At 43.5% G+C, this 25,543-nt stretch overlaps 2 protein-coding genes across 12 annotated transcripts in view; one reads left to right on the top strand and one right to left on the bottom strand.

Moving 5' to 3' along the window:
• Positions 1-18,116, bottom strand: part of ggps1 (geranylgeranyl diphosphate synthase 1) — a 31,823-nt gene extending 13,707 nt beyond the window's left edge. The window contains exons 1-4 of one of the 9 annotated variants that reach the window (XM_088934137.1): positions 18,028-18,098; positions 11,757-12,052; positions 7,072-11,670; positions 695-765 (exon numbers count right to left, since the gene is read on the bottom strand). In XM_088934137.1, coding sequence (XP_088790263.1) covers positions 695-765; positions 7,072-7,144 — 144 coding nt within the window. In that variant the 5' untranslated portion in view covers positions 7,145-11,670; positions 11,757-12,052; positions 18,028-18,098. Of the gene's footprint in view, positions 1-694; positions 766-7,071; positions 11,671-11,756; positions 12,053-17,824 lie in introns of all 9 variants that reach the window. The other 8 variants (XM_088934135.1, XM_088934134.1, XM_088934132.1 and 5 more) reach the window with 8 other exon arrangements.
• Positions 18,117-18,443: 327 nt separating this feature from the next.
• Positions 18,444-25,543, top strand: part of arid4b (AT-rich interaction domain 4B) — a 51,578-nt gene continuing 44,478 nt past the window's right edge. For all 3 annotated transcript variants that reach the window (XM_088934142.1, XM_088934145.1, XM_088934143.1), the window contains exons 1-2: positions 18,444-18,642; positions 22,223-22,282. In XM_088934142.1, the coding sequence (XP_088790268.1) occupies positions 22,277-22,282 (6 nt within the window). In that variant the 5' untranslated portion in view covers positions 18,444-18,642; positions 22,223-22,276. The remainder of the gene's footprint in view (positions 18,643-22,222; positions 22,283-25,543) is intronic.

Consider the following 25,543-nt stretch of genomic DNA (forward strand, 5'->3'; position numbering starts at 1 on the left):
CTTAAAATGAAAGGCAGAGATCTTCAGTTCTAGCCACTGATGCGTTTTCCTGAAGTTTCCAATTTACAACACAGTGTTGAAAATTCACAACTCAGTTCTCATAACTCTCCACGGGAGCTTGCGACCTCTCTGAACTTGGCATGAACCACTGAAAAGACCAGCCCCCCTGCCCTGCTCTTCCTCGCAGCTGGCTGGAGAAGGCACAGGCCGCCAGTTCGGCCAACCCTCCCGCTATTTTTCCCCACACAGAAAGGCGTATTGCATCGAGCTGCAGGGCTTCAGAAATAAAGAAAAAAACATTATACAACTGATTTCTCTCTGCCTAGAATCTCAATGATATAATACGGCAATTCTGAACGACTTCAAAAAACGGCATCGAGCCAGTTGTGGGTATACATTAGTAAAGCCAGTACTGAAATAGGAAACCAGTCAATGACCATGAGGAAAAAAAACTTTGCTCAGACATAAATCTAACTACATTTCACATGATATGCAACCTTACCGCAAAACCTGCGGAGTAGGATCTTCTGTCAGTATGTTTTGTTACCAGCTAGCTGCTCTGTGAGGAAGCACTATATCACATTTTCATAGTGCTTTACACAGTGAGGAACTATACCTGTAAAAACACACTTCCTTGTACACATGGCAAAGTGTTTCCTTCACTACCACAGAAAGACCAGAAAGCTGTTCCTACCTGCAGCTTATCGTCCGGGACATTGAGCCAGTGGTTAAAGGCTTGCGATAGCTTGGTCCTAACTTGCTTCCCTGTTAAATTTAATAAAAAAAAAGAATAAATACAAGCTAAAAAATGCAAAATAATAAGATGTAGCCTAGAGGGGTGCTTTTATCCAGAAAACATTCCTCTGTACAGGGAAAGCTGTGGCAAATGACAGTGCTTTATTTCTGAGCTGGATGAAATGAACAGAATCCACATGATTCCTCTTTAACACAAAGGAGCGCTACTGGCATCATGTCTTGAAGTGCACTCACCAGCTGCTTTGCTCTTTCACTTGCAAACACGCAAAAGTTCTTCTTTTAGGGACTAGACACATCATTTTCTTATTCGAACCAGACTCGGGTATTGGACTGAACACGTTACCTGCTCTTCTTAAAAACAAAAGTCAATTCCACACAATTCTGAAGATACTAGAGAGATTATGGGATGCGTCACAAACCCAAGTGTCGCCAACCACTGATTTAATCGCATCTTCACTAAACCACACAAGAGAACGTACTGAGAGCTAAAAATGCGGGTGTGTTTCTAATAAGCAGCTGTACTCTTCGGACTCCCTGGGAAATATCCCAGATCTGCCCATATGAGACAGACATAACCAATTTGTATAGGTGGAAACCCAGAGAAGTTGGGCAAAGACTAGTGCCAATGTTATCAAGCCAGGCTTGTTTTTCTAACGCACTGCAACAGCTTTTTTTAGTTGAACTTTAGGGAAGAGATTTTCCACAAAACATTTAGAAGCTATGGCAATGAAACTGTTGCTGCTTCTGAGCTCAGGGGGTGCAGTGAAATTCATGAGCAAAGGGGAGGAGGGGTGGCACAAAGCTCTTATTGTCTAAAACATTATTGAAGCTGATTTTAGAGCAATTGACCAAATAAGCTCAGTTCAAGGTTGATGCAACTTATAGCAATAAAGAGAAAAAAAAAATAGAAGAATAAAAACCCAAAGGACTGCAGAGCTGGATAACAGCCCAGCATACGATGCTTCAGGCAGAGGGTAGAATTACAGACAGAACAGTCCTTCTCATTGATACCAACTGCACTGCTAACTGTGCAGAGTAACACAATAGATTAGCTTTATAAAGAATGTGGGTGGCGCCAAAAATGGGAAAAGAGCTTTCAAAGCTCAGCAGCGTTGTTCATCTTTTCACAGGAACAGTCCAGTTGGTTCTACTCCTTGGAACCATCCGTTCACAGTCATGAATTTTACAGAATTCAAGGTCAGTGCAGAAATGCATGAAGAGAAGAGCCTATGTAGGCCTATTATTCTACCACACTGTATACTGCCCCTCCATTCCCTCATGATTTAAAACATGTTATTATAAAATATTAGCAAAGATTCTGCAGTTATTATAATTAACTATAGCTGTTCGATAATAAAATATGAAAAAATGACCTGCACGTCAACAGGTCACCTGCTGCTAATCTCAAAGCAACTCCACTCTATACGTAGTGACATTATACAGCGCTAAACTTCGATTAGGGTGGGAAGTTTTCCTTTGGTTCATCCCCAATTAATTTCTTTCTACGGGTAATTCTCTCACATAGCTTGCACGCTGAGCTGCTCTGCCTACACACACAGATGACTGGGGCTTAGGAACAGATTCCTTTTACAGCTAGTGAGCACAAAAAAATCTATAAATAACACCTTTAAATAGTCTATTGATTGAACAGTACTACAGCACGTGCAGTGAGCACAACTGTTTGTAGTCACAAAACAACTCTTCAGAAAAACACATGCCGGGCAGGGCTGAGAAATAAGTACTCCAGTTGTACATAACAGCAATAGTTAAGAGGGTCAGTATGGTACACGGACTCTATATTGGGACCGAGTACAGCACAACCAAGGTTAATGTCCTAGGTTGTGAATTCATTGCTTTTGTAATTTGACAGAAAAAGTTAGCCTGTGCATCAGATTTCAAGGGCAGCACTCTGGTGCAGTGGTTAACATTGCTCTGGGTTCAATTCCAGACTCCGGGTACTATCGGCATGGAGTTTGCATGTTCTCCCTGTGTTCGTGTGGGTTTCTTCTGGGTGCTCCAGTTTCCTCCCACAGTCCAAAAACACACCGGTGGGTTGACTGGATTCTGGAAAAACTGGCCCTGCTGTGAGTGTGTGCATGTCTGTGTTTGTTTGCCCCGTGATGGACTGGCACCCTGTCCAGCGTGTACCCCTCTGTGCACCCATTGCTTGCCCAAGTCGGCTCTGGCTCTCCCGCAATGCTGAACTGGAAGAAGAGGTTAGAAGATGGATGGGTGGATCAGGCTCCAACGTGTGGAAATAAAGTCAAAATGAAACATTCAGAACACAGCTAAAGCTACATTTTCCAAAAGCAATGGAATTGTCACTCAGCCAGACACAGTTTCAGCATAACAGCACACGAGAACGAATAAGAGCAGGAGTCTCTACCCTCTGGCACATGAGCATGCATCTTAACATTACCTCCCTGTCCCTTGTATTGCGTGACAAATTTTCAGTCCATGCTTAAGTGCACTCTGATGTATTTATTGGCAGCTCTTTTGTACAAAGTCTACGCAAAAAACTTACTGTAAGGGCACATTTTAATGACATTTAAGAGGTAAATGAAGTCATGGAAAATGATTTTTTTTTAAATCTGTGAAGAACATCACATTTCACGGTTGACAGTGAACCTTAAGGGAAGCCCATTTCTGCCTGGCAGAGGAGCACAGGGCTTCTCAAGTACAATCGGAGAGGGAGAGAACATCTTGTGCCACTCCTCTCTAGTTAGAGGTTCAGGTGCCACGTCTTGGAGGGGTTACATGCTGAGAACTGGAGATCTCACAGTAGTGTCACAGGACATGCCCAGCTCCATCTACAAAATCTATTGGCAGGGTTTTATTTAAGACAGGGAGCCTAGAGAATGCCACTTTCAGACAAAGAGGGCAGCCTTAAAGGCATGCAACTCCAAGGCTTCAGCTTAATGCAAATAAGGCCCCCCAAAAAAGTAAGGAGGACTTTTGCACAAGAGCTGCTCAATATATGCATCACATCTCCATAATTCAGGGGAGATTAGCTCTCTGAGCTCCAGCTAGGCTGAAGCAAGGAGCAGTGGAGAGGGATGACAGTGTAAACCACATATTACATCTCAGCAACTCAGACTGGCTTGTTAGGATCAGTAGAAGGAAGACAACCTATTGACAGAGAGACACTTGCTTCACTGAACAGAACTTTGAACTGATATTTACTTTAGATTGGCCTCCTTATGTACTTGATGGAAGACATCAGTGAACAAGACTGACTGACTAAGCTGGATCTGCTGAACTACAGTTAACGTAACTACAAGTCACCCCATCTCCTTACATTTAACAGCTCCAGAGTGATTTCAGTTAATATTATTCACGTCATCATTTTTCCCACTTTGGCTCTTTCACCATACACACCAAACAACCTTTATTTGGAACCATGGAATGATATGCTTTAAATCATGCTTATTTAATTGTGAATGCCTGTGAACTTAAATCATGCACAACAAATAAAATTCACATTAAACAAAGTAAAGCAGTAATAAAGCAGACGAGTCTAATGCATGTAATTACCAAAACAAAACAGATGTGCATAATTCAATCTATTTTTCTATGCTAATTTTAGCTTCACCTGACAGATCTCAGCAGCGAGAAAACTGCCTGTTCACTATCCGGAGTGCAGACACTGGGTCACTGTGAATAATGCGGCTTGCAGAGATCTGAACAATAAACCTTTTTCCATTTTCAAACCAGACACGTACAAATAAACTGATAGGCAAACAGATTTGGTTGGATTTTCAGGTATTTGAAATCCATGCATGAGGTTTACACAAAACACATACATAATTTAGCAGCCAGGGTTTTATGAAAAGCAAGCGAGCGTCCCCAAGACACAACCAGATTTCAGTATTGGGGGGAGGGTTGTAGTGGATGTGGTTTGCATTAGCTTGCTGGTCTTTTAATTATTTCCCTTACATCTCGAGTTATTTAAAGCACTTATTTTTAAAGGCTTACAGTAAAAAAAGGACTGAATTCTATCAGTGAAATCACATCCATCTAGTTGCAATTTCTTGTTGATCCAGATCCTTGTTTATTACTGGCAACATAACAATAAAGTAAACATCTGTACCAAGATAAAGCTATAATTCACCTCCAGACTACATGACTTTGGGCTGTAAAATATGGCAAGTACTTACAAGACCACTTAATTAATTTTACTTACAGAAAGCATTTAAGATCATGTCTTGCTGAAAAATTATGAATATGCTGCACATCCTCAAAGTGATTTGAAAGCCCTCACCCTGAAGGGCCTTAGATTATCGTGGTACTGCGATGAACCATATTGTTGCACTGTATCTTTGCCATTGGCAGTACAGCCATGTTTCAGATGCATAGCAGTGCTTTGGATGCTTGGCTTGCAGTGTATTCTACATGAATAAAAAAGTGCTCCCTGCCTAGCTCATGGAAAATCAGAAATCTGCAAGAATTGCGACAGCCAGACAGGCACCTGAAACTGGGGACATCAAGGTCTTCACGGGGCAAGACACCTACAGTTGGCACACCCTGGCAGCCTGCTTTGTCTTAAGACAAGTGTGGGCTACAGCCTGGCACCAAGGTTGCTGGCTTTCTTGAGCTGACCCTGCACCCGTCACCTCGGACCGAAGCGGTCATCGCCGAGGAATGAAGAGAGGTCCCCTAAAGACGCCAACCTTACCTGTGAGTGTGGCTACGCCTGTCAGGAGTTAACAGTTACGCCCCTCGAGAACTGTTTCACGGTTCTGTGCAATGCCAGCTGGCCTAGGGTTCGAGAGGAGGTGTACTGTGACTTGGGTGCAGTGTCTAACCCCTGACAGAGTGAAAATAATCAGCAGTGTGGCAGGAATGGTCTGAAGGTCACTAGCGACCGAGTCCACCACTGCTGTGTCTGCCAGTTACTTGGTAAATCTTACCAGTGCTGCCAGCCACCATTTTACTTCCTTGCCCTTCATTGAAGAGTCAGCCACCTCTGCCACTGTGAGGAACTTGATGTTATTACAGATGTTCAGCATCCGGTACTATTAGCTGCTGTACAGTTTACAGTGCTGAACACAGGAGACTGACGTCCTGCTACACAAAGGCACTTAAAGCAGCCCTCGGATTAACATTTTCTTTTGGAAGTAAAAATCGAAAGCTATGCCAGCATTTTGCAATGCAGTATTAAAATGAGTAAATATTTTAAAATTTATCAATGGCCAAAACATATGTAGTGCTATTTTCCCCCGAGTATAACAGACTTGGTACACTCTCAAAAGTCAAAGGGTCTTTCAAAGTAGTCTTCCTACCCACTGATAAGTTAGCTGATGTACATGTAAATATGTGCAGATGCGCAGCAAATTAATTTTTCTCCAAACAGATTTTATTTTTGCAAATGAGCCCATTAATTATCATAGCAAGCACCTATTTGTATGCACACTAACTGCTAAGTGCTGTCATAAAAACCTAGAAATGCAGTCATTTAAAATGGATTTAATTCATCTGATAGGAACAGGATCTTCTGCATCTCTCCGTTTATGTTGTTTATGTGGAATTTATTTAGGATGGAATCTAGATCCTATACTACACAACTGCAATTTAACACCCCAGTCGCCAAGTAATGACTTTTTGGAAGGAAAAACATTTTTTCACTTTTCAATTTCACCATTTTGCTTTGAAAAAAGACAAAAAAAAAAGTCATTCTAAATAAAAAAGGGATTTTACTAGCAACAATAAACTTTCTAGTCATTTAGCACATATTCCTTGACGACATACAGCCCGATTTATCTATTACGGCAACAGAACACAAGACCAATTCCACCCAGAGAAAAAGATGTCCAGGTTACACAGAGTCAAAGGTTTCGTTAAGCTCCACTGTAAGAAAAGGCTCAAGTTTCTGTAACCTGTAATGAAGCTCTCAGTTTTGGCAAACCACTCACTCCAGGTGCAAAAAAAATAGGATAGCAAGTATAGATTTTTTTCCCCATCTAATTGCAGCTGGAGACAGCACTGCCTTTCAATATGGGGGAAAGGAAAGATTTTGACTGGTAACATTTTTCTACAAAAGTCAGGATATTGCAGTTATTTGTCTCCCCAGCTCCTCTGACCTCTAAGGTAACTGAAAAGACACGTTAACTGAGAGCAAGAGCTCAACTCAGCTGGCCAATCTGTTTGAAAATAAGCAATCTAGATGAACTTCAGTCACACCACAGAGTGCTCTCAATCCTTTAGCTCAGGCTATGAGCACAACATGACTCCCGGTATCTGGGCCAGAGGAGTCTGGAAAGATCATCCTGAAGCCAGTCATTGTTCTACATAACTCGGGATATCAAATCCAGTTACCTGGCAGCTGCAGTAAGTATCTGTACGGCTCCAGCAAAATCCTTTCTGAAGCAGCTGCCTTGTCCCCATCCATTGCTTGGAATTTTCACAATCAATGAACCTGCCAGAAAAGAAAAACAAACGCATAAAGAACTGGTTCTTTAAACATCAATAAGCGTCAGTGATTAATATCCCTCTTGCTTCTTCTGACAGTGTGGTCACATTATATTGCTCAAAGGTGCATATATTGCTTTAGGTGGCATACAGGGTCTGTGTTCATGTACACTGTTCTGGTACCATGCATTAATGACCTCAAACTGCAGAAGAGGGATGGGCACTGTAATAAGATTCCACAACGATTAAATATTTACTATTAAATATTAGAGATTTATATACTGTATAGTCCCCCCAATACAGCCATAGAGAAGAGTTAAAATAAAGATGAAAGACAAGTTAATGTTGCTTTATCACCAATCTATCCGAGACAAAACGATACCAAAACTGATGAATGAGCCCATTTTCCCCAATTGCAAATTATTTTCGTTAAGCCTCCTGGGTCCCGTGTCCGCTCCACAGTGACGGAAAAGCTTTTTTTTTTTTAAGTTTGAGGTCCTTGATGGCACCTGAACTGCAGGACAATACCACATGACCACTGAGAGCGAGCCAGAAGGTGGGCCTGTGTCAGGAAACTCCAGCTGGCCTGCAGAGGAAGTGCAGTGTGCTCGCGGAGACTCGGGTGACCAGGGGAGTGGTCACTGCTTGCGAAGGCCATCAGCACACACTGGACTCCGCTCTCCTCTATGTCAGGCGCGCGTCCATAACTGGAGCGCTCCGACTCCAGCCTGCCCAGTGCACCCACACACAAGGGCCAGCAGGGACTTCACTGCGCGCTGCAGACAATGCAATAATTAGGTCACCGCTTTTCAAAGCCTCTTCTGGAGAGTCTTTAAAGGCCTTTAGTGGAGATGTGGGGCATGAACTATACCGTAATACAGATAAGGGTCCAGCTAGGTCAAGTTCAGATGGCATCAAAAAAACACCTAGGAGGAAATACAATTCCTCTTGTAAAGCTTTCTTACTGACCTAGCAGATTTCATAGATAATGCCATATTTTCAGCAGCTGATGGTTAGGTAACAGTCTGTACAGATTAGGAAACCCTCCAGGAACAGGAGTGAGGAGCACAGCTCCAGAGCAAGATCTGCAAGGGCAGCTGCAGGTCCCTTCAGCCTCGTCTCCAGCCTGCCCACAGCGCCAGACAGGACAGGCGGCCAGCCGGTCGCAGGGCTCGCCGTTTGCCAGAGGAGAAACCTCTGGAATAGTCCCAGCCTTATTCTGGAAGATCCCAGCCAACCCTGGGGCCACCCTGCTCCGTCAGCTAGCGACATGAACCGATCAGACTGACCTGTTATCTGCAGAGTTATGCGATGCCATTTACCGCTGCCTTTAGAGTTTTGCTTGTTTTTTAAAAATTGGTCTACAGTGTCAAAGACAAAAAAAAAGAGGAAGACAGCCTAAACATTTCTGAAAAACAAGTCTGCATTCCAGATCGCATAACTCACTTGAGGATTTTACAAGAATTCATGGCTCAAAGCCTTGCGCTGCTGTTATTCTAAAAAAATAAATATATATATGGAGAAACAAATATATTTCATGGAAACCTCAAAACACCTCATGCATGCCTTGCTACATCACAGAGAGCCAGCAATAACCAAAGCCGCACAGTCAGATTTCTTGTGATCTTGCGAGTGAGAGGAGCTCATGGATTTCCTCCAGCTCAAAAATGGCACTCAGGCCTTGCTGCAGAAATCACGCCTGACCCAAGTCACCAGGATGCCCTCAAATAATATCTGTGTGCCTCAGGCTATCGTAGTCACAGCTATTTTTCAAAAATACATGAAATTGGGGGAAAAAAAACTCCGAATCCATATTCCACAAATATTTAATGACATGTTTCAGAAAGAAGGCAGACAGGGGAACTCAGCAAGACAGATCAATAACAAGCCATCAGGGATAACTGCCCCATGATCATTCACTGGAACTTTTACTGCTAGAGCACACAGACATTAGCAATTTAATTTTACACCAGACTGCAACTGCATAGGAGAGAGGGAAAAAAAAAACAGTGCCCAGTCAATGTGTATGTACAGTGCTCAGGGCCCAAAAATGTTTGTTTAGGACAAGGTAGGTTTTGTATTAGAAACGCTGGCAGCTCCTCTGAAAAAAAAAAAAACCACTAGTATTACAGTGTTCTTTTCAAACACTGAAAAAAAAAGTGTTGCGATTCAATCCCAACGGATTTTTTCCCTTCCTGGCCTGTTGGAGTGCCGGTGAATATTGAAATGGTACTTCCTGTGGGTGCCAGCCAAGATCTACAAACAGAGAGCAGCTTGGTTTAGAGCCAGTCATGTTCCCCAGGCAGCAGTGCATCCCTCTATTTAAATATAATACTCATTTACCTAGCCGGAGCCAAGCTGTCGGATGCCAGATGAGACTGAAGACCTGCTCCACACAGGTAGACGTAAACAGAGCTGGGATTACTGTTATTTCAGCATGGGGTTTTTTCCCCCGTTACAAAAAAATAGTTTTCCGAGGCAACATAAAGCCTAAAATTAGCACGACAGGATCAGGTTGTAATGTTAATAGAATTTTTCTGCTTTAGTGCATGATTATGCAACGCTAGCGTGGAACCTGCAAACTTTAGAGGTTTTTACAAACCCGGCAAAATAATATTCACAGACACAGGAAAATACCATTGTAAATCACTCTTTAGGGTTGAGCTGAGGTAACAGTAATTTCATAGAGATCTACTTCAATGTTAAATAGGACCGGGATACTAAGAGTTTCAAGAATACAGTAGATATTTTATAACCTGGAGGGTAAAAATAGTGGACTTGGATTGAAAAATTCCTGTAATGAAGCCTTGTACTTTTTAAAAGTTAAAATATATTTGTAACAGAACCAGAATTAAGGATACAAAAAAATAGCAAGAAATTTGACTTGTATTTGATCAACTGAATTGTTAAAGGCTACTTTATGCAAATATATAATACATATTTTCTAGATGGTTGGGGTTAGTACTTATGTTGGTCAGCTACAATCAAGACTTCCGGAACTGTTCAAGGGTACACATTGAAAAGAAGAAAAAACATTACCTCGTGTGGGAAATTCCTGCCATGTCTCAAGAACTCGTGCCTTAAGCTTCTTCAGATTCATCATTAACATTCAGGTTATGTAGTATTTGATACATTAAGAAAAGGTCAAACCCGTCAGTCTAAATACATATGAAGTGCTGCACAGAGAATGGCAGATTTATTTCCCTGGCTACAGGATAAAACTCACTTGACGTGATCAAATGTTTCCATGAAAGCCAAGCATGATAAAAAAAAAAAGCACTCCAGAAGTTGATGAAATAACTACGACGTGCTCTCTGGTCCTCTGCACTCAATCACAAGAACACAGGCCCTGTATAGAACCTCTTTTCTCATTTCTTTGTTCCTTCCTGTAACCTCGCCAAACTGCGTTTGCTGTTCTGAAGGCTCTTAGTGCGTGGTTCTGTTCTTTTTCCTGCATTCTGGCTTCTGACCATGTAGTTTATCAAACCGTTTCACACAACAGAGGCTAACAGCACAGTCGACCACAGCTACCTGCCACAATCAGACAGCAGGCACTGCTCCGACAGCAGTTTGGACAAACTTAATTGGGCTGTTCTATAATTTCAGTAGACTCAATTAACATGAGGTGAACATTGTAATTTGAGGTTTTGAACAACCATCTTCTGAATTTATGTCTAACTAGTTGTGCAGAATGCAACTTGTCTAAACATTTGAACTTGCTGCTTCACGAGGATATCCACAACATTTCTCATGTACAGTAAATGAGTATGATCAGAATAACCTTTATTTGCCAAGCACATTTCACCTACAAGGAACTTACTCTGGTGTACAGTATGTGCTGCTGCGAAACATTCCAACATATCAAACAAACCGGCATTGCCAAGACAGTGCATATATAACTAGGAATTCTGGTTAAGCAAAAAAGACAGCACTAGGAAAGAAGCTGTCCAGACAGCAGGGAGTGCTGGTTTTAATAGACTGGTAGCATCTTCCTGAGGGAAGTTTATGAAATAGGTGGCAAACTGAATTTCAATCTACTGTACACCTCTCTCGTTTATTACAAGCACAGCATGCATGTTTTTCTCATGGTAAAGATCATCGTGTTCAGGAAAAACTTTTTCCTCATTCATTTTGTAATGCATACGCAACCCTAGGACTCCTCACCAATCTCTCCTGCCTGCTTCTTTGCTCCTGAATTGTACACATTAAACTGCATGAGTAACATGGGAAATGGAACACTTCATATTAAAGGTTTTACGTTTACTTTTAAGAAATCTGTCCCTTTAAGGCTTTTTGCCCCCAGTTAGAGTGAATTATCTTTCTAAACGCAGGGCCTAGAAACTGCTGGATTGTTAACGAACGCAGTCACCACAGTGTCATTAAAGCTGCCCACTCCAGCCCTGAACAGTTTCTGGGTTGGCCTTCTTCAGAGCTCAAAATAAATTTAATTGGTAGAATTTTTTTTCCTCAAAGCTTGTAACTTCTTCCAGGATGGTCTGAAGACGCCTATAAAGACAGCAGTGTTCAGCGTTAAACGCATAAATCCATTTGTTTCCAGGAGCTGAATAACTGATTAACTTTCAGCGACGCACCTAAACACTTTGGCGAATCCAGAGAAGTTGCAGGCCACACCGAGCGAGCAAGTGCAACAGGAAAGAGACTGCTCCCACCGGTCCTTCAGCCGATCTGATCACGCTGCTCAGTAGGATGGTGTCAACAGTGACGGATGGACTCCGTAGATGTAGGTCGTCGTGCTGCAACTCCACGAAACTCTTCTCCTGCTTTATGCACCCCTGAAGTGCTCCTGGGCTCTTGCCGTGCCCTTCTGCAGTGCTAACAAGAGAGAGAGCCTCGGCTGCCTTTGCAAATGATCCAGGCAGCAGGAACCCTGAATGCGAGCAAAAATGCAGACAAGATGTTCTTTAGATAAGCATTCCGTGCGGGCAGCTTTATTTAACGTTTCGCAATTCAACCCAAGGCCATGGGAAGATGTGCAAACCGTAATACGGACGGCTGAATTTCAATCTACACCCCTCTTGTTTATTACAAGCAGAGCACGCGTGTTTTTCTCATGGTCAAGATCATCGTGTTCAGCGAAGACTTTTTCCTCATTCTTTTTTGTAGCAAATACGCAACTCTTGCTGTGAAAAAGATAATATCACATCCTGCAAGTATACGTTATGCAATGCAAGATCAGTTTCATCCCCTTTCCTAATTGGCTAGTGTCCCTTTGCATAGATGCAAGGGCCACTACTGGAAATGTTACTTTAATTTTATCAACACATGAATTTGTACAATTAGCAATGTAATAATAATTCCTTACACTTATGCAGTGCTTTTCCGGACACTCTACTCAAAGCACTTTACAGGTAATGGGGTCTCCCCTTCACCACCACCACCACCACCACCACCACCACCACCAATGTGCAGCCCCACCTGGATGATGCGACAGCAGCCATAGTGTGCCAGTACACTCACCACAAATTAGCTTTCGGTAGGGAGGAGAACAGAATGATAAAGCCAGTTCATAGATGGGGATTATTAGGAGGCCATGACTGGTAAAGGCCAGGGGGAAATGTGGCCAGGAAGCAAAGGTTACACCATTACTCTTTTCGAGAAACGCCTCGAGAAGGACCACAGAGAGTCAGGACCTCGGTTTTACGTCTCATCTGAAGAACATCGCCTGTTTACAGTATAGTGTCCCCGTCACTATACTGGAGCATTAGGACCCACATGGACCACAGGGTGAGCGCCCCCTGCTGGCCCCACTAACACCTCTTCCAGCAGCAACCTTAGCTCTCCCAGGAGGTCTCCCATCCAGGTACTGACCAGGCTCACACCTGCTGAGCTTCAGTGGGCTGCCAGCTGGGAGTTGCAGGGTGATATGGCTGAAAGGACGCCCCGCACGTCTGTGGCAGATGGCATTAAGCAGGTGAAAATCTGCCTCGCGCTGGTCCAGCTCGATCACGTGGCAACGTGGCGCTATGCGGCCTGAGACCACGCTCGGGCTGCTGCCTGGTTTGCAGCCACCTCACCGAAACACCGAGCTGCAGCGCCACAGATCAACCGCCCAGGCTGGCAGGAGTGAAAGCCATCGCTCAGGATGACTGATGCGGTGGCCCTCCACCTGCGGCGGAAAGACAGCGCCGACATAAATACATGTGAAGGAGTGGCAGCATGCCGTGAAGTGACAGAAGCAAGACGCTTCAAAGCCGAGTAGTGTACCAACAGCTACCCTTTCAAGAGCAGAAACAAGGAGCTCCCGCAAATGATCTGCTCCTGCCTCCGCAATTTACTCGGCACATTCACCTACACGCAGCCTACGTACGCTCTTAAAATGAAGACTGAATTTTTCCATGTTTCAGACTGCTTTTAACTAACACCGCGACACCCAAAACGGTTTAAGCCACCGGTCATTTTAACGTTCTCCGGTCTGTCCCCAATCCAGAAGGAAAAGTCACATCTAAAAAAAAAACCAAGTAAGGTTACACTCAATTACATCTAGAGCAAGTAAGTGAACCACAAGATGCTGCAGTACAGCCAAGTATGTCACTGGACCCTTTTACCGTAGGCAGCAATACTGCCAGACTGCACTGGGAGCAGAGCAGTCACGAGTAAATCTTGATTTTGGTTTACTCCTTGATCAGAAACTACAAACAAAAACTTAATTCCCTCCCAGGACCAAACTATTGGCTTGTAAAACACCATCGAAGGACAGAGATCCTGCGACTCCTATCCAGCGACTCCTCTATTTGTATGTGAAGCCACAACAGAATATTTAAAGGCCTAAATACCAACATATAACTTCCCTAAAAAATACAATAGATGATGAAGCCTTTTAATGACTGCAATCCAAAAGCATAGGACGCAGATAGAACTGAACTAATGTTTCACATTTAGAGGCTTTTCCTGTTACCACTTATCTGTTATCAAATCTGAACTCTCAGAGAGAGGCCTGCAGCAACTGCAAGTTTGATTTGTAGTCATAAAACTGAACAGCAGGCAGTTAACGGTGTTAATGGTAGGTATTAACACTAAGCAATTAGTAGCTGTTTTTTTAATAGCATGTGTATTTCATATTAAAAAAGCAGTTTTTTTTAAACAGATTCATCCCTTTTCTAAAGGCTTCATCTAATTCAGGGCCACTGGAGAGCCCGAGACTATCCTGTCAAGCAACAGGCGAAAGACAGGATACACCCTGGGTGGGACTTCAGTCCATTGCAGGTCAGACGCAGAAACACACATGCTCACCATGGGCAATTCTCCCAGAAGCCGATTAACCTACAAGTTAAGTTAATCTGGACTTTTTGGACTGTGGGAGGTATCCAGAGGACCTACACGAACATGGGGAGAACATACAAACTCCACACAGACAGCACCACAGAATTGAACCCAGGGCCCCAGCACTGCAGGGCAACAATGCTAACCACTGCGCCACCGTGTTTAAATACCACTCTCCCCCAAATCAAAAGAATGTTAATTAAGACACCAAGAAGCCAGATAAAGGCACAGACTCCTACCTGACCTTTTTAAACACCAATACTGTAGCCTTTCTTTCGAAACACAAAAAGAAATAAAATGTATGACAAACAGGAAGGCAAAGTCGAATCAGCGCAACAGCAGACTCAGATCAGGAAATGAAAGGCAGCGCTAGTCTTGTTACCTGTATCAGTGACAGCTGCTTCAGTTACTGCTGCCACCGTGCACAACAGCTTAGCTAACACATGCAGTGTTATTGTAGCACGCGAGGTCAGCGCATGATTTGTGTCGCGGCTGCACAGAACAACAACGCACTCGTGCCCATTTTCTCTATTTCTGCCTCTCGGGGGGAATCGTGATCTGTAACATGACAGCTTAGATCAAACCATTCCACTTCCAGCACAGTGCGTCTGCTCGTTTCAAAACCGAGCGATCTGGCAGGGAAAAAAAAACATCGCTCTTTGTTCAGCGATCACCTGTGACGAAGCTGCAACAAAACCCACTTCTGCAAATTAGCATTTCAAAAATGCCTGCGTGCACTCTGCACATCGGCAACCGTTTAATTAGCAGTTCTGCTGGAGCAGTTTCAGCTACAGAATCAAAGTCGCAAAATCGTATAATTGTATTCAGAGTACGAACACTACTTTTGTAACATGAGAAAAACAAATACTGGGAGTTCAGACTGTATGACCGCTCCCAAGCGCGCAAAAGACTGCATTATCCAGTATTCACAAATTTAAAACCCTCTGTGAATCTCCTACAGCTCTAAGGAAATCAGGTGCACTCACTCAGCATGCTGGTTTCTTTCACAAAGAGTATTCACTAGATGGATAACTCTGCAAAAGAAAAGAACACTTCCATCTCTTGGGTAAACGGTTTCTCTCTAGCCTGTCTGACGTTTTCCCACCCCTACCTGACTTTGAAACCCAAAAAGGGTCACTCGCAAAGACGCCGATCTATACGGGCAGCAGCAGTCGGCATTGCATCGGCCACACGGAGCAAAGAGATTGCTCAAACCCAGACCACCGAAGCTCAACTTCCACAGCCAGGAGCTCGCCGCGGAGTTCCAGCGCGAGAGAGCTCAATGTGGTGGCGCGCCATTCTTCCACAGCACCCCTCAGAGAGCTGGATAGCACGGATGTAGGTCAGAGCGATGGTTCTAGAATTCTGCAGGTAACTGCAGAAAACAGTCAAGGGATGCAACACGAGACCGAGATGGAGGAGAGGAACAAGTTAATGAGACACACGAGTACCCTGAATCTTTGCCCACCCCAGAAGTGGGAAAGGACATTTGAAGCCACATCCTTAAATAAGTGCTTCAGAGGCTCATTATAGTTACAAACGACACAGCCCTGCTGACCCGGTTTTAGTGGGATCGTGGTATAACTGTATTAAGGGAACTTTTTCCCCCCCAACACAGTTTCGTATAACTGGGAATTTTAACCAATTAGACCTTCTGCAATTTCTTTTTCAGGGTATTCAACATCCGAAACCCCGCTGTGCCTTGCTTTCACAGTAAACGCAGTAGGGCAAAGATTTCTGTCAGAAACGTAAACAGCAAGTTTAACAACCCGATTCTCTGGCAAGTTTCCTTCTTCTACCCAATTTAAAGGTTCGAGAAGCTTGTATATTATATAATTACAAATCCTCCAAGCGCCTCAAACATGGTGGAACAAACTTTCCATTGATGTAGTATTTCATTACAGAACAAGGGACGAATTAGGTTCGTAAAAGGTGTGCTAGGCTTTAAGACTTGCCCAGACTTACAAAGCATTTAGATAAGACAGTAAAAAATTAAACACCGATTTGACAAAGCTGCAATCAGCATGTCTACCCAACAGCACTTCGATGAAAAAAATTGTAATCCTATAATATTACCTGCATGTGCATCATTTACACAAAACTTAAATAGAGTTGTACACAGCAAAATGCACAGAGAGCAAAAATAGCCCAAGCCAGCGGTCCAGTCATGAGTGCCAGTGTGAGTCTTCAGGTTTTCATGCCACTTTAGTTCTTATTGCCCTCTGTCAATTGCCGTTGTCTTAAACTATTCCAGTTATCACCTCTCCCAGCTCCTCGACTATTACTGCTTTAGAGAGAAAACCTACAGACACACTGGCCCTGCAGGACAAGAGCAGAATACCGTTGGCCTACACATCTATCTGAAGTTCCAGTTAAAGTGTTAATGCAACATTAAATAATTAAGGTTTGATGATCTCTTTTCAAGGCTGTGTAAGCCGGATTGGATGCTGCTAAATGTATACCACAAGTGTTCTTTGGAAAAAATAAGAGTATTTAATATCAAAGGTGACAACTTACCTAAACCTTTTCAGTATCGGTTCAACTACTTTATACAGTATACTGTACGACACCGCTCAAACCAAAGTAATACAAGTCTTTTTTTTATTAAGCGCAGGTAATAAAAGTATGTTCCATGTTTTGCGTTTGCAGTTTTTCTAAAAGCAAGTACACAATACCCCACCTGGGAGATTAATACAGCTATACACAACTCTAGAATGGGAAGAGTTTATACCCGCATTCCTCGTAAATCGCCTACTGATACGTCCATTGTCATCCACCCGAATTATTGTACCCGTCCGCTTAAAAATCTGGTTATTAAAATAGCCAGATCCAACTACAACTCACAGAGCAACGTTTCTTGAAATACGTAGGATGATCACTCAGTAACAGGATTTATCCTCACTAAAAAAAGACCTACAGATCCTTCACAATTCCATTTTCAGATCTGGGGGGGGGACTACTTCTAGGGAATGATTCCCCCTGTGCCATAAAAACGCGAACAGACGTCAGCTTTACATTTCGTGACTAACACACGCAAGGTGTCATCATGTGACTCGCTTTGACAGATGACACGAGTGCAACTACATCAGTACTGCAGAGTAATTCCCTTACATCACTGCCCAGATGTAAGAAGAGAGAGGATTATCCTCTACAGAGCATGCAACTGCTGTAAAAGTGAAAACCAGACAGTGCCTGAAAGGCTGGATTTATGTGCAGTAACGAAGCCCCACGGGCTTTATGATGAATCAAGTAGAAAAAAAGAGCACCTTAACGTTCGTTTTTTTTCCGCCCAAGGCGCAGGCGGCCTCACCAACTCTCACAACAGGCAGTATTTTTTTTGCTGTTGTTGTCAAGAGCACATCGACAAAGCTCCACCTACCTGGTTGGTCAGCAATTTGCAATCCGGGTCACTTTTTTTTTTCCTCCCCCACGTCCGCTCGCAACCTTCCCTTTTATTAATTTATCACGGCATCCAAATATTTCTTACGCGTCGAAAACCCCACTTAAGAGGGGAAAGATCGTTGAGGCCCTCCTTTGTTACCGCACTTGACTTACAAAACGACCTAAAACACCTTACCCTACCTCGTAATTTAAGAGCCAAGCCTACTCCTTGCTCATCCGCATTCACAGCAAGCTATATACGCCATCGCTTCTCCACCGAGCAAGCGCATAATGGCCGGGGGGGGGGGGGGGTAACGGATATTTTCTGCACGTTGCAAAGCTTTCTGGGAGTTGTTGTTCGGAGCGCCCGATGATCGTCATCTGAAACACTAGTGTTGTGTACTGCAGATTACTCTTTTGAGAACTACATATCCCAAGCCCTCCCAACTCTTTGTTACCATAGTACCGTTAGAAAATCACGTCATTTTCTTGGCAAGACCGACCAATGGTAGTTGGCAGGGGGCGGACACAAGCAGCAGATAGCCAATCATAAAGCTTGACAGTCATTGAGGGCGTTTCTTAGGGGGGTCCGTCAGTCTGTTTCAGAAGGAGAGGAGCACACAGAGAGAAAGAGTCCTACAGAAGGAGCGATTGTGTCGGATACGCATCCCGGGGCTGGTGGGGGGGGAAAAAAAAAAGACTTCAAAAATAACCATCAAGTCCGTTTGCTCTTGCTTTTCGATGAGCTCATGGAGGATTAAATTACTGCACCAGCAAGAAGAGAGGATAAAAAAAATCGAAAACTGGACTTCCTCGGTAAGGAATAAACAGATCGCGTGAAGTTTGTTTGCTACCCATTCTTTTTTTTTCCCCTAAAAAAAGATGCAGATCATTTGAGCACTTGCTGATTTTCTTTCCTGACGCCGGGGGGACAGACTAGGGAAATCTTAGACTAGGAAAGCCGAAAGCTGGAGGTGAGGAGGGGGGTGGAGTGGAAAAGACCAGCGTTGTCCGTAGTGAGCGCTGTCGACCCCGATCCCTGCTGTTTAGCCAGTCCAGAAACAAATCTCTATTAATTATTTGCATTCGCTCGTCTTATTCTTTCGCCTGTCAGCCTTAGCTGGCTTGAAGGTGTGCGAGTTACACTCGGCTATGGAGGAATTTATCTCCACCACCACCCCAAAAAAAAAACCCCGATCATGCAGAAAGGAGTTTCTTGACGCGAGGTATCGGATCTGATTTGGGGGGGGGGGGAAGAGAGGGGAAAAAAAGCCGTCTTACATAAGTGAGCTCCTCGGATTCTGCAGACAGCGATGAAATTGCCCCGAAACCGACTTCCTTTCCTCCAGAAACGACTTGCTGTCGCCCAGCGATCGAGTCTCCTCTGACTCTGGATATCTCCATTAGTTGGCTTTACGGTCGCGTAGGTCGCCTGCCTGTATTCCCGATCTTTTTTTGTGCTTTTTTCCCCCGCTTTGCTCCTGCTCCTGCTGCTGCTGCTGCTGCTGCTGTTGTTGTTGCTGCTGCTGCTCCAGTCTTCCACCCCATCGGTCACGTTTAATTATTTTTTTTCCCCTCCTGCACCCCTCTTTTATACTACAACCCGCAGCCGTGCTCGCCAGAACAGAAACAAAATCTTATTAAAGCCCGGACTGACGTGGGTGGGGGGGAGGCGAGAGAGAGAAAAAGAAACGACCAGGAGTAGAACATATTTTTAAATCGTTGCAATAAAGCAACTAGCGGAGCGGTTGGGAGGTTTGCGGGGGGGGGGTAGAAATGAGACTAGGCTCAGCGTTGTTTTCGACAGCTGATTTTCGAGCACAGTCCAGCCGTGAGCGCTCTCCCCCAGAAACACACACACTCTTTCGCCAGCAGTAACGACTGGATTACATTAAGCGGGGTGACATTGTAGTGCCTGGTTCGTCAGATTTAATGGTTGCTGCTCGTCCGCAGTCGGTCCCCGGCTGCTCCTCCGTCTCTCGAAGTCGGTGAAGACGGCGGCGGCGGCGGTGGTGGTGAGGGAGGAGGAGGAGGGGGGAGGTCGGTTTAGGTTTTTGAGCCCGTGTCACTTTGTTTAGTTTAGCCTTGTTCATAGTGGGTTTTGTTGTTGTTGTTGTTGTTGTTTCTTTTTTAAAAAAAAATCCTCGTTTGCCGTTTCACGCTGTGGGAGAGGCGTCTGGGTTGTAGTTTGGGGAGTCAGCGAAAATGTGCAACCGAAACAGCCTCGGACAGAGGAGCCCTCTCTCTCTCTTTCTCTCTCTCTCTCGCCTCGTCTGCGTTTGAACGCGGAAATCGCTCGATGGGTTTTTGTCCGTCGCTCTGTGTGTGTACTTCGGTGCGTTTTGGTAGCCAATTGGGTTGGCAAATCAAAGTTAACGATTTCAGATTTCACGGAGACCCTACAAAAGAAACCAGCCCGTCTGTCCCCTCCCTCCTCCGGTCCCTTTGCTAACCTCGCCAGCCCTCCGATCTGATGATGTGTATCACGCTGTGCTGCTCGGAGAGAGTGCCAACGGGGATTCCTGAAAAAAAAAAAATCGACTTAAAAAATCCCCCCCCACACACACACACACACACGCTTGCTTGCTTTTATCGAGCTGCTACAGCTGTAGTGTTATTTTGTTGTTATTATTATCGTCACCATCATCATCCGCAGGTTGCGTGAGTGAGGTTGTTATTCCGTTGAGAAACTGTCAGTTGGCTGAGACAAAAAGACAGTACACCTCGACTAACGGGGGAGAAATAAGAGAAGGGGGCGATATGGATTAATTTTATTTCTCGCTGTTTTTGACTTGGCGTTGTTATGACGGATTTTTTTGTGTGTGCGTCTTTTTCTATCGTACTAGTGTCGTGTTGTTGGCGAAATGTGTTTCTGCTGTGATACAGAAATGGCGTCATCCACTTAGCTGCCTGCACTGATACACACACACACAGCAGACATTACTCCCCGTCCTCAACCTGTGTCAAAATAGTTCTTCTTTTTCATTTTATCCCTCCTTTTCTCTCTCTCCTTGCCCTCCTCGATCGCGCATGTAACCGAGCCATTTGGAAATGACGCCGAAAACCGAAAGTAAAAAAAAAGATGCCGTATTCTTTTTGTTTGTCTTGCTCATTCATTTTTATTTCAGGGACAGTGGGAGCCCCGTTTGGTTTCGAAATCGCTTTAAATTGTTTCGCGGACAGGAGTGGAAAAAAATAATGATCGCGTTGAAATTGAGCGTCCAACGTCACGACCTATTTTTCTGTACAAATATCCCTCGTTCTCTGTACTTTTAGGAGATTCAATAGTGCTAGTTTAAATGAACATTTCTTATTTTGGCACACGTGAACTTCCATTCTCGTACAGCTGCTGTGGTTGGTAGGATAGCGGCGTGGAGAGAAACGTTAACGTATTGACATTTTACTGTCACAAACTAAGATTGAGGTCTTCCTTCGCGATGGGCTTTAAGTTACAGGAAGCAACGTTAAAAATCTCTTTTCTGCAGAAAAATAGATCTAGACAGTAGAAAGAAATGCTTCTTTACAAAATGTGATCTGTGCTTGTTTTTACTGATTTATTATCGTGCACCTAACTTATGTTTTGAATATTGGATACAGATCCTAAGTCGTTGTGAACGTTAAGGAAAAAATAAATTACTTGTTAAAAGTTTGCTAGTATGGGACTGGAAATAAAAACTGGAACACCCTTGTAAACCAAAATAGATTTTTTTTTATTGACCTTCAGACTGTACTCCAAGAATGCCTTGAAAAGAACAAGGGAGGAATTCGTTTTCATTTAGAGAGAAGCTCGGCTTTATTATGAACAAGAAGGTTGTCTAATCATTATTTATCTGTACGGTTGCATCCCTTTAAATGGTGAATTCATACTCTTGATCGGTCTTACTGTTCTTCTTTTGCTTGGAAGGCCTCCCATTAATGACGAGCATATTTTGACTATCTAAAGTATATTTGTCCTCCTTTTTGGATTGTTTGATCTATTATAATTTCTCCTTTCTTTGCTCTGTGATGCACACATTATTACACGTTAACGTGTTGAGACAGATACCTTGCACCACTGAATTGTGATTTTAAACTCACTGTGATACATCTGAACTGCATGTTTACAACAAAACTCGTTGCATACACTTTTTGTCTTCCTCTTCTTATGTTAGGCCCGGCCACATGAAAATCAGGCCATTCAGAGTCCAGCTTTTATCATATGCACAAGTGCAATGAAATGCCTATTTGCATGTTTGCTCCTATACAAAGACATTAAGGAAAGACCTACTTAAATGCACAACAGCCACAACAACAACAAGAAAGTTAAACAACACTCAGCTTAAGTAAAACTCAGCAGAAGTAGTGCTGTTGGAATGCCTGCACTCGTTTCCCCATCTAAAAAAATATTTTCTTGCAGTTTCAGGCTTGACACCCTGGTTCCCCAGGAGGAGCAGAGGAGTCTTGCGTGAAAATGAAGGTAAGAGTTGAAGGAGGGGAACTGAAGGCGGCTGTAACAGGAACCTCTAGTCTGGGTTTAGAGGGCTTCTCAGTCAAGGGCTGTGAGGTTTAGGTGCTGCGCTCCTGTGTCATGGCCTGACCTGCAGCTTATACGTCCTCTGTTCCTCCCATCTGGGACCATAAATGTACTTTATACAGGGGTCTGTACCCTGCTGAAATATCAAAGTGAGCGTTTATAGTGTTTGTGAGTTTGCAGACTACAGGGTTTCTTACTTGCAACTGTTAAACCACATTGGAAATAACAGTCTGGTGCACCAGTGTGTGTTACATTCAGGTTCCAATCTGCACCCTGTTTAATGCTTCTTAATATGAGAAGTAATCACTCTTGGTTTATATGTATATACACTAAAGACTTTTTTTTTAATTTAAAATGCTCAAAACTGCAAGTTATTTCCAGACTTTTTTTTAAAAAGTAAATACGTGTTGACAGGTTAATGTGAAAGTGTTTGAATTCACTTTGTAACTGATGGATGGTTATGTTGGTGGTTACTAAACTGGTAAAGGGATGCACGGCCTTATTTCAGTGGAGATTATGTAGGCAATATTTTTTTCTAATGATCCCAGAGTACCTGCAGATTGTGTACTTAGGAACAGCAGGGTGACTCATTTTTCGCTCTGTTGAATTGTAATTTATTCCTTTTCTGCCCTAGGTTATTGATCATTAAAAATAAAAATGATCAGGTTTGTTCCACAACATGACTAAGAGAGATTTAAACTTTTAATATTTAGTTATATAATGTGATTTGTATTTCATTTTTTCTAGCATTTCTGTGCTTTTTATGTTTGCGTTTTCACTATTCAAACTTCTGATCTGCAGTTTTGTGTAATTTTCCACTGTTACAATAACAGTATGGGAAGCCTTTGTTGCAATGGGTACAGAAAACAGTAGATCCTAAATCTGGCCTACAAAACTGCAAGTTTACCCCTCCTCTCTCTTCTTTCTACCCCTATTGCCCTAATAGAGCAATGCCTAAACTCTGTGATTTGCCATGTAATTTAATTGAAGCACTGCAGACTCCTGTACTAACTTTTAAGAAAAATCTGAAGATTTTTTCCATCCACTACTGATAAGTGGCGTGTTACGGTATGTTTGAGCCACAGTTTAATAACATTCTCCTTAAAACATGCAATTCAAAATTGAATATTGTAGTCCATTATGTTTGGGACTATCATTCTCTACTGTGCGATGCTATTACCTTTTGCTGTCGCACAATATTACACATAACGATAATATAGCACTACTTTACGCAAAGTGTTGAATAGCTGCTACATCACTACTTTCAGAAGAGCATTGGTGATTTATTTATTGTGCTGACTTATCCGTATGAGTTGTGTTGGCATCCATTTCTACAGCTGGTTATTGTACTGGGGCATCTACAGTGAAGTACCTTGCTTGTGACTACAGCAGTGTCTCATCTGGGATTTGAACCTTCTAGTTACAAGCCTGGAGCCCTAACCAGTGTCCACACTGTTGCCCACCTTCAGAAGATCGCTGGTGTAGAATTACGTTTTGTCGAGCGGTAGAATTGCGTGATGCTGGTTTCTCTTGATGTTGCTCCAGTGGTCGTTTGCTCAGTAAGTGGTTTTTAAAAGGTCAGCGCCTGGCTAGCATAAAGTTAATGGTGCCATGTGTAGCTGCGTGTTGTTTTTGCCACTGATATACTTTATTGAAAAAGTTACTACTCCGGCTTTCCTAGTGCAGGCAAGGGAATGTGACCAAGTGTAATTACAACATGCATGATTGGCTTCTGTGTTACTATGGTAACATGCTGCTGGATAATTACCTGTGGAAATGATCCTATTGGCTGTTGGACTGACAGGGGACTGGCATCCAAGAAGACGCTACCATCGTTTTTTGTTTAAATAAAACTGGCTAGCTGCTGCCTCAGAGGCGATTTGGAATCCCTCATCTGTTAATAAAATAAAGAATTATAGGATGGCAGTAGTGGGGGGGGGGGGAGGAAAGGGGAGTGGACAGCATGTGACATTAACTGGGTTTGCACTGAGAACTATGGTTAGAATGCATTTTTGCTCCTTTGTTTGGGTTTGGTCTGGGTGTTCTGGTTTCGTGGCTCGCTGGTGTTGCTGCAGCTGTTGCTGGTTGTGTGCATGCCTAGTGAGAGGCTGGGATTGTGCTCCTGCCTCTTGCTTTGAGCTTCTGAGATAGGCACAGGGTTACCAAGCAGTCAGTGGCTTTCTGATGACCGATGGGCAGATAATTGGATTTGAGCTGAGGGGCAGTGCCGAGCAAAAAAATGAATGTGATGAACCCCGCTCCTTTGAAGCATGATCTGAACCTGTGCTGTGAAATGGAATAGAAGGACAGGGGCAATGCCGTTGTGTGCTAGCCAGAAATGCGCTTGTACTCATCTTCTCGTGGAAGTGGACTGCTAATTCTGGAATGTTTATTCCCTCATATTCCCATTAGGCACGTAGGTCATGCATGAAAGACGGAGGATATCTGGAGTCTCCAATAAAGGCTTTTTGCTGCACAGAGCTACACAGGAAATGTTGTGATTGTTTAATTCGGGGGGACTTTGGTGATTGAATTACTGCCAGCAAACCTCCTGATCTTTCCTTTCTGTTCTGCATGGCATTATTGGATTAGGTCTCATTGCGCTGCTTTTTCTTGGAGGTTCTACAGCCTAGCCTGGCCAGCAGAGATCGTGGGGAGTCCGATTTAGTTTCTGGTGCAAGGTCAGGCCTGCACATGGTTGACGATTCAGAACGTGAATATTTAGTGAAGCTTTAAGTGTTGGGCAGGAGGACAGCTGTGGAAGTCATGGTAATTGTAGCCAGTACCCCAGCAGTTCCTTTTGAAGACTGGGCCTCTCTGTGAAGGGATGGGAGCTGTGCAGTGATGGAGCCGGCAGTGCAGTCTGCTGAGCGCACGGGCATTTTGACAGTGCGTGATCCTGTCCCTCTGAAAAGGCTTCAATGCAAAAGTGGAAAATTCTAGCCACCCTCGCAAGAAACCTAACTTGTGGAGGAGCTGAAATTCATTCAAAAATAGCCAATTGGTAAATTGCTAGTGAAATCTGGGGTGCAATTAATCTGAAGCCAGCAGGTAGTGGTACTTTTTTACTATTATCTTGGGCCCGGTTGTATCCACTCATATGATCCAAGCCAGGAACTAAGGCCTAATATAAAACTGAGTGTGGCATTGGGCTTTCATTTGAGATGTTGTACTTTCACACTTTCATGCCCTTCACATGCAAAT

This window comes from Atractosteus spatula, chromosome 15, assembly GCF_055471065.1.
Source record: "Atractosteus spatula isolate fAtrSpa1 chromosome 15, fAtrSpa1.hap1, whole genome shotgun sequence".
NCBI classification, from domain to species: domain Eukaryota; kingdom Metazoa; phylum Chordata; class Actinopteri; order Semionotiformes; family Lepisosteidae; genus Atractosteus; species Atractosteus spatula.